General features: G+C 39.7%; 1 protein-coding gene across 1 annotated transcript in view; it reads left to right on the forward strand.

The window, feature by feature from the left end:
• Window positions 1–67: 67 nt before the first annotated feature.
• The window catches only part of LOC127656794 (pleckstrin homology domain-containing family G member 3), a 64,220-nt gene continuing 51,474 nt past the window's right edge, over window positions 68–12,813 (forward strand). Inside the window, exons 1-2 of the mRNA XM_052145253.1 lie at window positions 68–152; window positions 6,219–6,271. Coding sequence (XP_052001213.1) covers window positions 6,223–6,271 — 49 coding nt within the window. The 5' untranslated portion in view covers window positions 68–152; window positions 6,219–6,222. The remainder of the gene's footprint in view (window positions 153–6,218; window positions 6,272–12,813) is intronic.

Below are 12,813 nucleotides of genomic sequence, written 5' to 3' on the forward strand. Positions count from 1 at the left end.
CCACGGAACGCTCTATGCGCCACTTCGAGTTTGTGCCGCGTGTGACATGATCTTCAGCGTGCGGAAGAGACGCTCTCGGACCTGCAGCCACTGCTGGAAAGAACTGTTTGCGAGCTGCGAGTGACCTTCAGACGTTTTGAGGAACACAATCGGTAAGTGTTTGTTTGGGCAGAATTAAAGATTCAAACTGGGTTTTCTGATGTTTATAGAGTTTTTAAAATGTGTGCAATGCAAGAACTTTCATTCTTCTTTGAGACTTGCTTTTGGTCTTGCTTGAAGACTTTTAGGATGCATGTAATTAATGACGTTTAGTTGTGTGCAAATGTTTCCAGTGACATTCACTGATAATATGATGGAGATGCAGATAGACTAAAGGATGATCTGAGATTTTAAGAGCAAACTTAAAGGGCTTCTATGTGCATCATTTTTGGTCCACCTTTCATTCTTATCAAGAGCATGCTTTTAGCAGTGTAGGATCATTAAAAGGTATTTTTCCAATGACATGAGGCTGTAAACCTCTTTTTGTAACTTCTAGTCCTAGATCTAGTTGAGCTTGCATTACAGTTACATAGTCAAGATGACAAACATTGAACTTGTTGTATTTCTGTGGGTTAATTGCTGTTTCACCTGCATTACATGCAACTAAAGGACTGGGGTGAAAGGGAACAGACTGAAGTGTGTATTCTGTAAGAGGGAGTGTTTGTCCAATCCATTGATCTGTCGCTTTGATTAGCAAATGATGAGCTGAAACCTTTGAAAGCATGTATATCTTACACATCATGCATGATGGAGCATGTGTTTGTCTGGTCATCAAGTATGCACCAAACAGTTCATTTGACTTCTTCCAAGTGGCAAATGAATTTGGGCCAAAATGCCCCAGTTTTAGATGGGACACCCTTTCTTTGACGTGAACGACGACGATATTTGAAGTGTTTTCACCTCCCTTTTTTACTTAGTTCTGATAACGGTGCATGATTTTATTATTTGCAATAAGCAATGACTTTGGGGCTTGCGTCCCACCAGTAAAGCACTTTAACCAGCCAAAAAGTTTCCTGCATTTTGGCTTTGACCATTTAAAAACCTGCCACACTGGTCAACCACTAATTGTTTGTAGCACCTGTGCCCACCTGAGAGCATCTCGACATCTGTATGTTCTGACATCTTGGGTATCTCAGCGCAAGTTTGAATTCAGGGCGTGCTGAGTGACTCCAGTCAGGTCTCCTTAGCAACCAAATTGGCCCGGTTGCTAGGGAGGTTAGAGTCACATGGGGTAACCAAATTGGCCCGGTTGCTATGGAGGGTAGAGTCACATGGGGTAACCAAATTGTCCCGGTTGCTATGGAGGGTAGAGTCACATGGGGTAACCAAATTGGCCCGGTTGCTAGGGAGGGTAGAGTCACATGGGGTAAGCAAATTGGCCCGGTTGCTAGGGAGGGTAGAGTCACATGGGGTAACCTCCTCGTGGTCGCTATAATGTGGTCCTCGTTGTCGGTGGGGCGTGTGGTGAGTTCTGCGTGGATGCCGCGGAGAATAGCGTGAAGCCTCCACATGCGCTACGTCTCCATGGTAACGCGCTCAACATGCCACGTGATAAGATGCGTGGATTGACGGTCTCAGATGCGGAGTGATCTTGGATTCGTCCTCCGGCACCCGGATTGAGGCGAGTCACTACAACACCATGAGGACTTGGAACGCATTGGGAATTGGGCGTAACAAAATTGGGGAGAAAAAGGGGTTGACCCCCCCCCCCCCAACTAAGTTGGCCAATAGAACTTTAGGTTCAATGACTGTGTCATATTGCAGTAAAATATGGTACTTTGTTATATACAGTGTTACTGAATTATTTCCAAATTCCCGTGGAAGTGACATTACAGTGGTCCAAAAAACATGATGGCATAAAACAAAATCAGTGCTTTGTTTTGGTGCTTCTGTGGAAAATGTCTATTTTTTTTACTTTTATCTAGACTTTTCCACTTTCAATTAATTCTGTTTATTCATTCTGAACTCTTCCCATGACGTTACATACACACAAAAAAAGTTCAATTTGAGGAATGATTTGCCTCTAGCTGGCATGGCTGAGCTCCAGGTCTATTTTTATGAGGATATTGTGAGTGTTTGGTGTTTGTGTAAGGTGTATTTTAAGAGTGAATGTTAATGGAGCTGTATAAAATGTGTTTCTGATTATTGACCTATTACAGATGGCTGGCTCGAGTCCATGTGCTGTATGCATGCGTACAGTTTATTTATGGAGCGCAGTGGGTGATTAGATGGGAAGATATCATGTTATCAGTTCATCTCTATGCAATGCTTTGTATATTATGACCTCATAATGAAAATAATGTCAAATGGAATTCTGGGAAAGATTATAGCGATTTGTGTTTGTGTAGACAGATGCTACATTTTGAGATTATTTTGCGTGCGTGTGTGTGCGTACGTGTGTGTGGGTACGTGTGTGTGTGTGTGTGTAAGAGAGAGGGTGTTCAGATTTGAATATTTCTGGACTGTTTACTGAATACAGCTCAGAGTACCAATGTGTGCCCATCTTTAACTGGGTCTACACCATAGCTATCGGTTTGCATTGAAAGATCATGACTGAAAGTAAAAACCTGGGTTCAGTAAGTGAGTTAAATTTTAAATCTGTAACCACCCTTGTTCATTCAGTAAAGGATTCATCAGACTGACTCAAACCTGTGAGTCGTTTGGAGTGATTCTTGAAAAGAACCAGCTCGTATGAGTCATTTGTTCATGAATCGGAATATTCTGAATACCGCTGTAGATTCAAAAACATTATCTCAAAAGAATCATTCGTTCAGGAATTGTACTTGTCAGGTCACACTGTATGTTTCGTGCTGTACATTAAAAATAAATGGCTCAAAAGAATCATTTGTTCAGGAATCGGGCTATGTCGTATTACGGTACACACGGAGTGCTGTAGTTTAAAAAGAATCGGTTTAAAAGAATCATTTGTTCCAGTATCGGACTCGTCAGGTCAAGCTGTAGATTCAGAAGAATCGGCTCATAAGAGTCATTTGTTCGGGAATAGGACTACACGTCATGCTGTATGTTTCAAGCTGTAGATTCAAAAGAATCGGTTCATAAGAGTCATTTGTTCGGGAATAGGACTACACGCGTCATGCTGTATGTTTCAAGCTGTAGATTCAAAAGAATCGGTTCATAAGAGTCATTTGTTCGGGAATAGGACTACACACGTTGTGCTGTAGATTCAAAAGAATCGGCTCAAAAGAGTCATTCATTGAGGAATCGGTCTTGTCAGGTCACATTGTATGTTTCGCGTTGTACATTCAAAAGAATTGGTTTATAAGAATCATTTGTTCGTGAATAGGACTACACACATCGTACTGTGTGTGTCAAGCTTTAGATTCAAAAGAATCGGCTCAATTGAATAATTCGTTTGGGAATCAGGCTATTTACGTCACGCTGTAGATTCAAAAGAGTCATTGGCTTGGGAATTGAATTTAAACTGGTCGCACTGCATGTGAGTTTTGCGCTGTAGATTCAAAAGAATTGGCTCGAAAGAGTCATTTGTTCTGGAATCAGACTACACCGGTCGCTCTGTATGTTTCTGACTGCCACGGCTGGACTGGTAATCTGTCATTCCGGGCATTTTCCCGGTGGGCCGATCAGGGAGAACCGAAGGCCATTCCGCCAGTGGGTCGGCCACGTAACGGGCCAAGATTAAGCTAAAATGAGCCGCCGCGTTATGCAGAATGGACCACAAAATAGCACCGCGATGTGCAGAAAAGGACAGCGAACATGTAAAATCCCAAGCAGATTTCTCTTCCCAGCCCTGATCACTGCTGATTCAGTAGCGGTGCTGCAGTGCCGCTCAACGGTAGCACAGGAAACTGTCAACGTGTTTTAATACTAGACAATAATGCATGTTCGAAAAGCAAAAGTTAATGGAGCTGGTGTTCTCGGTTTCTTAACTCTACAGCAAACTCAGTAGAATCATCTCTCTCTCTCTCTCTCTCTCTCTCTCTCTCTGGTACATTCTGTTGAAGGGTGGGCAGTTTGATTGGTGAGAGTATAATTGAGGTCAGCCAAGACAAACAGAGACCCGACTGCTGAAACAATAAAGACTCTGTCTGCAGTAAGTTACCGGGATACTCTACGCTCGCCTTTCAATTATACATTTCCTCTGTATTTCTGCTGCAGTGTGTTTGTGAAAACCTCCTTTAGACGGTCTGGTTTGTCCCTCAGGGCTGTGTGTAGTACTCTAGTTATCCCTCGGGTTTAGTTATACTGCCAGTTTCAGGTCGCAGGGTCAGCGGCGGTCTCGCCACGGCGGAAGCGAGGAGCGTTACGGAGGAAATCGTTGTGAGTATTTTTAGGGTTGTTGGATGTCTGGGAGTGTTTGGCTTTTGGAAGTGCTTTGATTGAGGAAGTAATTGTCACTTTGTTTAACAGTGTGTGAGAACACAACACAGGGAGATTAAATGTCGCCTGTATGTATGATGTGCTCTCCGGTGCATACAGAGACTATGATCTTCTCACTTTAGGGAGGCAATAGGATATTTTGCAATACTTTCCTTCTGTAGCGATCATTGCAAAATTTTAGGCTAATTTCACACTTAATCCCATTCCAGTTTAATGTGTGGAGTCAGCAGTCCGGCCAGCCTGAAACAGCAACATTGACTCAACCAATGGGTTCAGATTGGGGCGTGGCTTTCTGTTTGTCTGACCAATAGGAGAACGGGGGAGTGTTCAAGAAGCCTGTTGGAAAAAACCGATAGGGATGCACCAATACAAAAATAGTCAATGTCTGATTATTTAGATCAACATCTGCCGATACGAAAGTTTGCCGATTCTGCTTTTTTTTAATTTATGCTACCTTATTATAAATAAATAGTAATTAATTACACAACTTCAAAATAAATATAAATAATAATAATAAATAGGATAGTTACATAATTGCCAGGTGCGTATAATAAATATAATAAACGTCCATGATAATTGAAATTATCAGCCGATGTCTGATCCATATATAAATAATAATTATTATAATATTAATAATTGTTTAGTTCTTTAAATTTAATTTTATTAAAGGTTACTCAATTCAATATGATGGGATTTTGTTATGAAATTGAAATGTATTTAATTAATAAAACGTAAAATATTTAGTTTTTTTATTTATTTTAATTTATTAAAGAATGCGCAATTCTATTTGATGGAATTTTATTGAATTGAAATGTGTTTACTTAATACAATTTAAATTATGTAGGTTTTTATTTGATTAAAGATTATTCGATTCAGTTTGATGGAATATTGTTATTAAATTAAAATGTGTTTAAAAATACTTAAATAGCTAGGTTTTTTATTTGATTAAAGATTACTCAATTGAATTTGATGGACATTTGTTATGAAATTTAAATGCGTAAATCTTTCAATAGAGTGCAATAGAAGTTTAGGCCATCAGAGAGGAAGGAAAATTACATTTACATTTTACATTTTATGCATTTGGCAGACGCTTTTATCCAAAGCGACTTACATTTTATTTGTATTGTTGCAAAAAGTCTTGATTAATATGTTAATAATTTACAGGTTTGCACTTGTTAACATTTCTGTTCATTTAAAGTGTCATCACAAATATTATGATGATAAGATTCAAAAATGCTGATTATGCCCTCCTATGTTTTTTATTGTCAATTCCCTTCCGTGAACGGGTTAAAGTTTAATTTTGTTCCCGGTTGTGATCAGGGCAGGTTTTGGTTGTGAAAAGGTAAATAGTTAAGTTGAATAGGGAATTCCCTCATACTAGCTTCCGTTTACTTGCCGTATGTTGCAGAGCGACTGGCACTATTCTGCAAGGAACACTGATTCACTCTGTCTGAAGGAATGGTTGGAATTCCCTCTCTGTCAGACTGATGAGGTTTGATGAGGTTAGATTCTGAGGGCAGATCAGGCACTGCTGGAATGCTCCGGTCTCACTTGAGAACATTTATCACAATGCATAGCTCTGTCATTAAACCTTAACACAATATTTGTCTAAGGCACAGAGGCAATTTGGGGTAAGTTGGAGCTTGAGCTGTATTTAAGCTCAGAAAACACTTGCTTTGATATATTATGTTATCTAATGCAATGACATTCAGGCAGTGTGATGGTGTGAACTGAACTGTCAGGATGATGCTGTAAGGTGGCATGTGTTTTGTATTTGTTCAGGTGTTGAGCCCTGATTTCATGATGTGTGTGTGTTTCAGGGTCATGAGAGAAGAGTCCAGCTGTGGTCACAACAACAGTCTGGTGGGAGAGGGTAAGAACTAAATGCACACACCGATCAGCCACAACATTAACACCACCTGCCTAATATTGTGCAGGTCCCCCTCGTGCCGTTACACGGAGGAAACCATCCGCTTCAATCTCAAGCACCTTTCATCAAAACAAGTACATTTTCTAAGTATTCCAGTATTTAACTTAACTCTACTTTCATTGTATGGAAAAGAGCTGCTTGGAGATTTTTCAATAGAACTAGTCGTGCATTTGGGTTTGGAGTGGCTTTTTAATGAAAAAGTTCCTATAGAAAGGTCCAGTGTGTTTGAGTAGTCTGGAGTCGCAGCGTTTATTTACATTAGATCCGTGTTTCTTTTCTGCTTTGTATTTGGACAGCGAGCCGGGGGCTGGTGTTGGCTGCCGTACCTCCTCCGCTTTGCCAAAACCTGTTTCAGGAATGTCTGTGAATCAGATCCAATTAATGTCATTCGTCGGTGGCCGGTGTGGAAATATTGAATAATGGAGAAATATAATTTTGAAGTGGAGGATGCAATTTCACAAGGCTGCAAAATAGTCTTTTATTGATTCTGTAGCATTCTTGTGCCAGGTTGGCATAAGCTTTTGGCACGGGTCTGACTATGTGCCTGTGAAATTCCACTGTGTCCAAGCCACACGCCCCTCTCCCCCTCTGTAAAACGGGAGCCAACGAGAGTCCGGGGCTCTGGTGAGAAGAGACGCCCATTCTTCTCGCAAGACACCAGCACTCAACGAAGTGTGAGTGGATGCTGCTCATTCATGGCTTATTTAGGAAGTTTTGTCCGTTGGCATCATGGATGTGCAAGGTTTGAAAAAGTGACTCTGAACCAAACGTGGCCGGAATACTCGACTGGCAGCTGGGAAACTGTGTGTCTGAGGCAGGTGACAGTTTTTTAGGGGTGGTGAGCAACGGATCTCATGTTCTGGTAAGATAAACACTGATGTCTAAACATCAGACGAAGTTTCGGAGATCTTAAGAAACATTGACTTTGAAGAATGTGAAAGCCAATTTGTCATGTACTTCACGATCACAAGCATTTGAATGGGACAACTGTGTGAGTTTGATTGCATTTCTGGATAAATCTCTCAAATATAACTACCACAGAAGCGCTTCAAATCTGGTCGATCATCAAAACAGCGATTAAGTTATTTTAGGGCATTTCTATCTTAATATTGTGCTTTATTTGGAAAATTTTCAAGCATTTTATTGTGACATTGTTTTCAATTTTGACCCGGTGTAATTCAATCTTATAAATCATTTATAACCCCATGGTTTTCATCTAAAACTATATTGTAAGTCATTAATAGGTTCTTAACTGTTCACACATGTCAAAAGATTGATATTTTTGGCATGTTATTCATTAATATGCCATTTTTCTTTTTTAAATAATAAAAAGTAGAAATTCTTTGGCATTTCAAAATATACATTAACTACAGCAAAACCAGTGTGATACACGTGAAGGCATCTTTTTATCAACATTTCTGTGAAATTTTATCTAAATATAACGTAATATAAAATATATATTAATATATTCCAGAACGAATGATTCCTTTGTGTGCTGATTCTTTTAAAACTAAAGCTTGAAATATACAGCACTACGTGTGTACTGTAATACGATTCCCGAACCAATGACTCTTACAAGCCGATTCTTTTGAATCTACAGCGCCAACATACAGCGTGACCTGACTAGTCCGATTCCTGAAGGAATAATTCTTGTGAGATGACAAATGTGGAATCCAATTAATGAAACGAGATTGTAGGTGCGGGTTAAAGCTACTTTGACTTATAAAAAGCACTCAAACATTTTGAGATTGCTATTCACAAGAAGGATCTCCTGACGTGGAGCATGCATCACAAACATGAGATCTTATAAGACTTACGATCAAGAATTGTTGCATTGCATGAAGCTGGAAAGAGTTACAAAGTTACCTGGAAGAGTTTAGATATTCATCTGTCCACAGTTAGACAACCTGTCTATAAATGGAGATGATTTAGTACTATAGGTACTCTCACTAGAAGTGGCCGTTAGATATTCATCTGTCCACAGTTAGACAAACTGTCTATAAATGGAGATGATTTAGTACTATAGGTACTCTCACTAGAAGTGGTCGTTAGATATTCATCTGTCCACAGTTAGACAACCTGTCTATAAATGGAGATGATTTAGTACTATAGGTACTCTCACTAGAAGTGGCCGTTAGATATTCATCTGTCCACAGTTAGACAAACTTTCTGTAATTGGAGAGGATTTAGTACTATAGGTACTCTCACTAGAAGTGGTCGTTAGATATTCATCTGTCCACAGTTAGACAACCTGTCTATAAATGGAGATGATTTAGTACTATAAGTACTCTCTCTAGAAGTGGCCGTTAGATATTCATCTGTCCACAGTTAGACAAACTGTTTATAAATGGAGATGATTTAGTACTATAGGTACTCTCTCTAGAAGTGTCCGTTAGATATTCATCTGTCCACAGTTAGACAAACTGTCTATAAATGGAGATGATTTAGTACTATAAGTACTCTCTCTAGAAGTGCCCGTTAGATATTCATCTGTCCACAGTTAGACAAACTGTCTATAAATGGAGATGATTTAGTACTATAGGTACTCTCTCTAGAAGTGCCCGTTAGATATTCATCTGTCCACAGTTAGACAAACTGTCTATAAATGGAGATGATTTAGTACTATAGGTACTCTCTCTAGAAGTGTCCGTTAGATATTCATCTGTCCACAGTTAGACAAACTGTCTATAAATGGAGATGATCTAGTACTATAGGTACTCTCTCTAGAAGTGGCTGTTAGATATTCATCTGTCCACAGTTAGACAAACTGTCTATAAATGGAGATGATTTAGTACTATAGGTACTCTCTCTAGAAGTGTCCGTTAGATATTCATCTGTCCACAGTTAGACAAACTGTCTATAAATGGAGATGATTTAGTACTATAGGTACTCTCTCTAGAAGTGGCCGTTAGATATTCATCTGTCCACAGTTAGACAAACTGTCTATAAATGGAGATGATTTAGTACTATAGGTACTCTCTCTAGAAGTGGCCGTTAGATATTCATCTGTCCACAGTTAGACAAACGGTCTATAAATGGAGGTGATTCAGTACTATAGGTACTCTCTCTAGAAGTGGCCGTCCAGCCAAGATGATTCAAAGGACACACAGCAGAATGCTCAATGAGGTAAAACAGATCCCTAGAGTGACAGATAAAGACTTGAATGAATCATTGGCACTGGTTAACATCTCTGTTCATGAGTCTACTATACGAAAAACATGGCAGGACACCACAAAGGAAGCTGCTACTTACAAACAAAAACTTTGCTACACCTTTAATGACAGATCTACTGTGAGCTCCGAGGTTGTGGTCAATGGAATATGTTTCTAGTATCAGTCCACACTTTCAACTTTTTATTAACAAATAATGGTTTAATAGTGGAATTCCTGATGAAGTACTCTACCTATGATCCTGAAGGGGGAAAAATCCACCAATTAGAAAATTGTGCCCGACAAAGTGCACCAAAAGAGCTCAGAGCCTTGAAGAGCACTGTGACTGATGCAGTCGAGTTGCTCTTATCTACTTCAGATCAATAGTTTTGTATTTTTCCGTCATTTTTTATTTGTTTGCATCATTTGCAATTGTAGTCCATTACCTCATTAAAGACATTAAGTACACAGTCTTGTACACTTTCGCTTCATATGGGGCTTTTCCACTGCACGGGACAACTCGACTCTGCTTGCTTTTTGGGGGTTTTACACTGTGGATAGTACCTGGTACCGGATACATTTTCAGTACCACCTCTGTCGAGGTTCCAAGTGAGCCGAGCCGATACTAAATATATACAAAATATACTTTCCTTTATGTGGGTGAATTATGAACTCCTGCACTTTTCATTTTCCCAATAAAGTTTTATTTGATTTATTTGTATTTATTGTATCTGAACGACTTGAGCTGCAACAGTAACTCTTTTGTTTTATAAAAGGTTGTGAACGATGACAAACGCTTAATGCAGTTCTCCTCCGTCTTGGTGGTTTTGATTTTGTTCTTGATTGGGTTTAGGCTGACGACATTTGCTGAATGTTTTGGTGGGTGTGTTCGGTTAGAACCGTTCCAGAGTAAATCAGCCAGAATGGAAATTTGGCTGTGAGTGCAGAACTCAGAGCCTTGAAGCTCATTCAACCGATGAGAAACACCAAAAAATAAGTGCATTTCAGCATTTTGTGAAGAACATGAGTAGTTTCAGATTCCTTATTCAAAGCAAGTTTTTGGGATTTTTTTTTATCCCATATGTTTTATCATCATTCAAGCTAAACCAGCAAAGTAAAGTGACTTTCATGCATGAATGCAACCAGCCAGCAAAGACCAGCATTGTTGTTCCTCGATTGTTTCTTAGTTGACATTGTGAGTCAGTCTAAATCACATGCTGCTTCAAGTTTAGGGATTTTTTTTTTACTGCTTTTTTGTACTTGCCCCCATTAAGGAGAGCTCATTATTTTCTTTGTGAATCATTTTACTGCTTTTCACAATTGAACTCTTTTTAAAAGCTTTTCCACTGGATTAGACCAAATCCTCAACTTTTGCTTCTCGTAGTTTAACGTCTTTTGTGGGAATTCTGCAGTTATTGCACCGGCACAAAGTAATTGATAATCTGTCTCAGCGCTCATTGTTAGCATTAGTTTAATGAGGCGTCCCGAGTCACCATGGAGATTTGTCTTCTTGCTGTTTTCGGAGAAGTGGAGAATTTGTCCGGTGAAGGGAAGTGGTTTGCTGTACGCCTCCGGGCAAACTCGGATTAGGCTTCTAAACTAACGGTAAAATTCCACACATATCAGAGTGACACTCACACACACACACACACACACACACACACACATGCATATTCTGACCCGGCTCTTTAAATGGAGAATCCCATTGTCTTCTATTGTTCTTAAATGAGAGCCATTTTTATTTCTCTTCTCAATAAGATCCTAAAAGTATCCTGCTTTAATTTCTAACGTTATTTGGGACCAATCCTAATGGGATCATAAAGGAGCCCTTCAGTCTATTAATATACCACTGGATGAACTGATATTTCCTATTTTCCAGTGTATTTTCAGGATTTTGGTTGCTCCAGATCTTATTTGATTCCATTCGTGTTGGTTCAGTATTTATTGGCCAATTATGGTCCAAATAAAAAACACTGGCATATATGGGACGGCTGTGGCTCAGGTGGTAGAGCGGGTTGTCCACTAATCACAGGGTTGGCGGTTCGATTCCCAGCCCACATGACTCCACATGCTGAAGTGTCCTTGGACAAGACACTGAACCCCAAGTTGCTCCCAATGGCAGGCTAGCACCTTGCATGGCAGCTCTGCCGTCATTGGTGTATGAATGAGTCTCAATGTAAAGCACATTGAAAACTGCTAAGATTAAAAAGGCGCTATATAAGTGCAGACCAGTCGTCAGCAACGCTGATATAAAAAATAGATGATTTGTTTGACATGTAATTATGTACATTTATTGCATTGTTTTCAGTGTGTAATATAAAGATTTACCTACCAAAACTGCAAAAACCGATGTGCAATTTTTTTAATATATATTTAATCTTTTTATTAGAGATGCATCAATGTATCGGCTGGCCAATAATGGACTTAATTAAAACCTATCTGCATATCGGGTTATAAGCATCACTGATATGAAAACCCGAAGGTTAATTTATAATTAATTAGGAACACACTTTGTAACAACTATGTGAATTTAAATGCACAATCCAGAAATAATAATAGCCATAATATGTAGAAGGTTTGGCACTCCTAATCGGTTTGCTCGATGTATCTGTGCCGATAGTTGCTTTTTATAACTATCGGTTATCTGCAAAAATCTATGTTGATAGTTTTTTTTTTTATATACCCATTTTGGAATGCCCAATTCCCACTACTTATGAGGTCCTCGTGGTGGCGCGGTTACTCCCCTCAATCCGGGTGGCGGAGGACAAGTCTTCTGAGACCGTCAATCCGCGCATCTTATCACGTGACTCGTTGTGCATGACACCGCAGAGACTCGCAGCATGTGGAGGCTCATGCTACTCTCCACAATCCACACACAACTCACCACACGCCCCATTGAGAGCGAGAACCACTAATCACCACCACGAGGAGGTTACCCATGTGACTCTACCCTCCCTAGCAACCGGGTCAATTTGGTTGCTTAGGAGACCTGGCTGGAGTCACTCGGCACGCCCTGGGATTCAAACTAGCGACTCCAGCGGTGATAGTCAGCGTCAATACTCGCTGAGATACCCAGGCTTCTGATAATTACGTTTTTGAAATTGAAGCAAGGGCAGAAAAATGCGACTGTATGGAATTGTCCCTCATCAGTACATACAACGTGTGTCCAACTCACTATTGTGGATAATAATAATATATAGGCTATAAAATGCTCAATTTGGACAATAAAAAAAAAATAGAGCATCGTAATGGAGGTAAGTCTGCGTCATATCAAAATAAGAGTCCCCGGTGTGTTTCAGTCCAATGTTATGCACCCAATCTTCTTTTTTTCTGATT

This window comes from Xyrauchen texanus, chromosome 16 (assembly GCF_025860055.1).
Source record: "Xyrauchen texanus isolate HMW12.3.18 chromosome 16, RBS_HiC_50CHRs, whole genome shotgun sequence".
Taxonomy (NCBI): Eukaryota; Metazoa; Chordata; class Actinopteri; order Cypriniformes; family Catostomidae; genus Xyrauchen; species Xyrauchen texanus.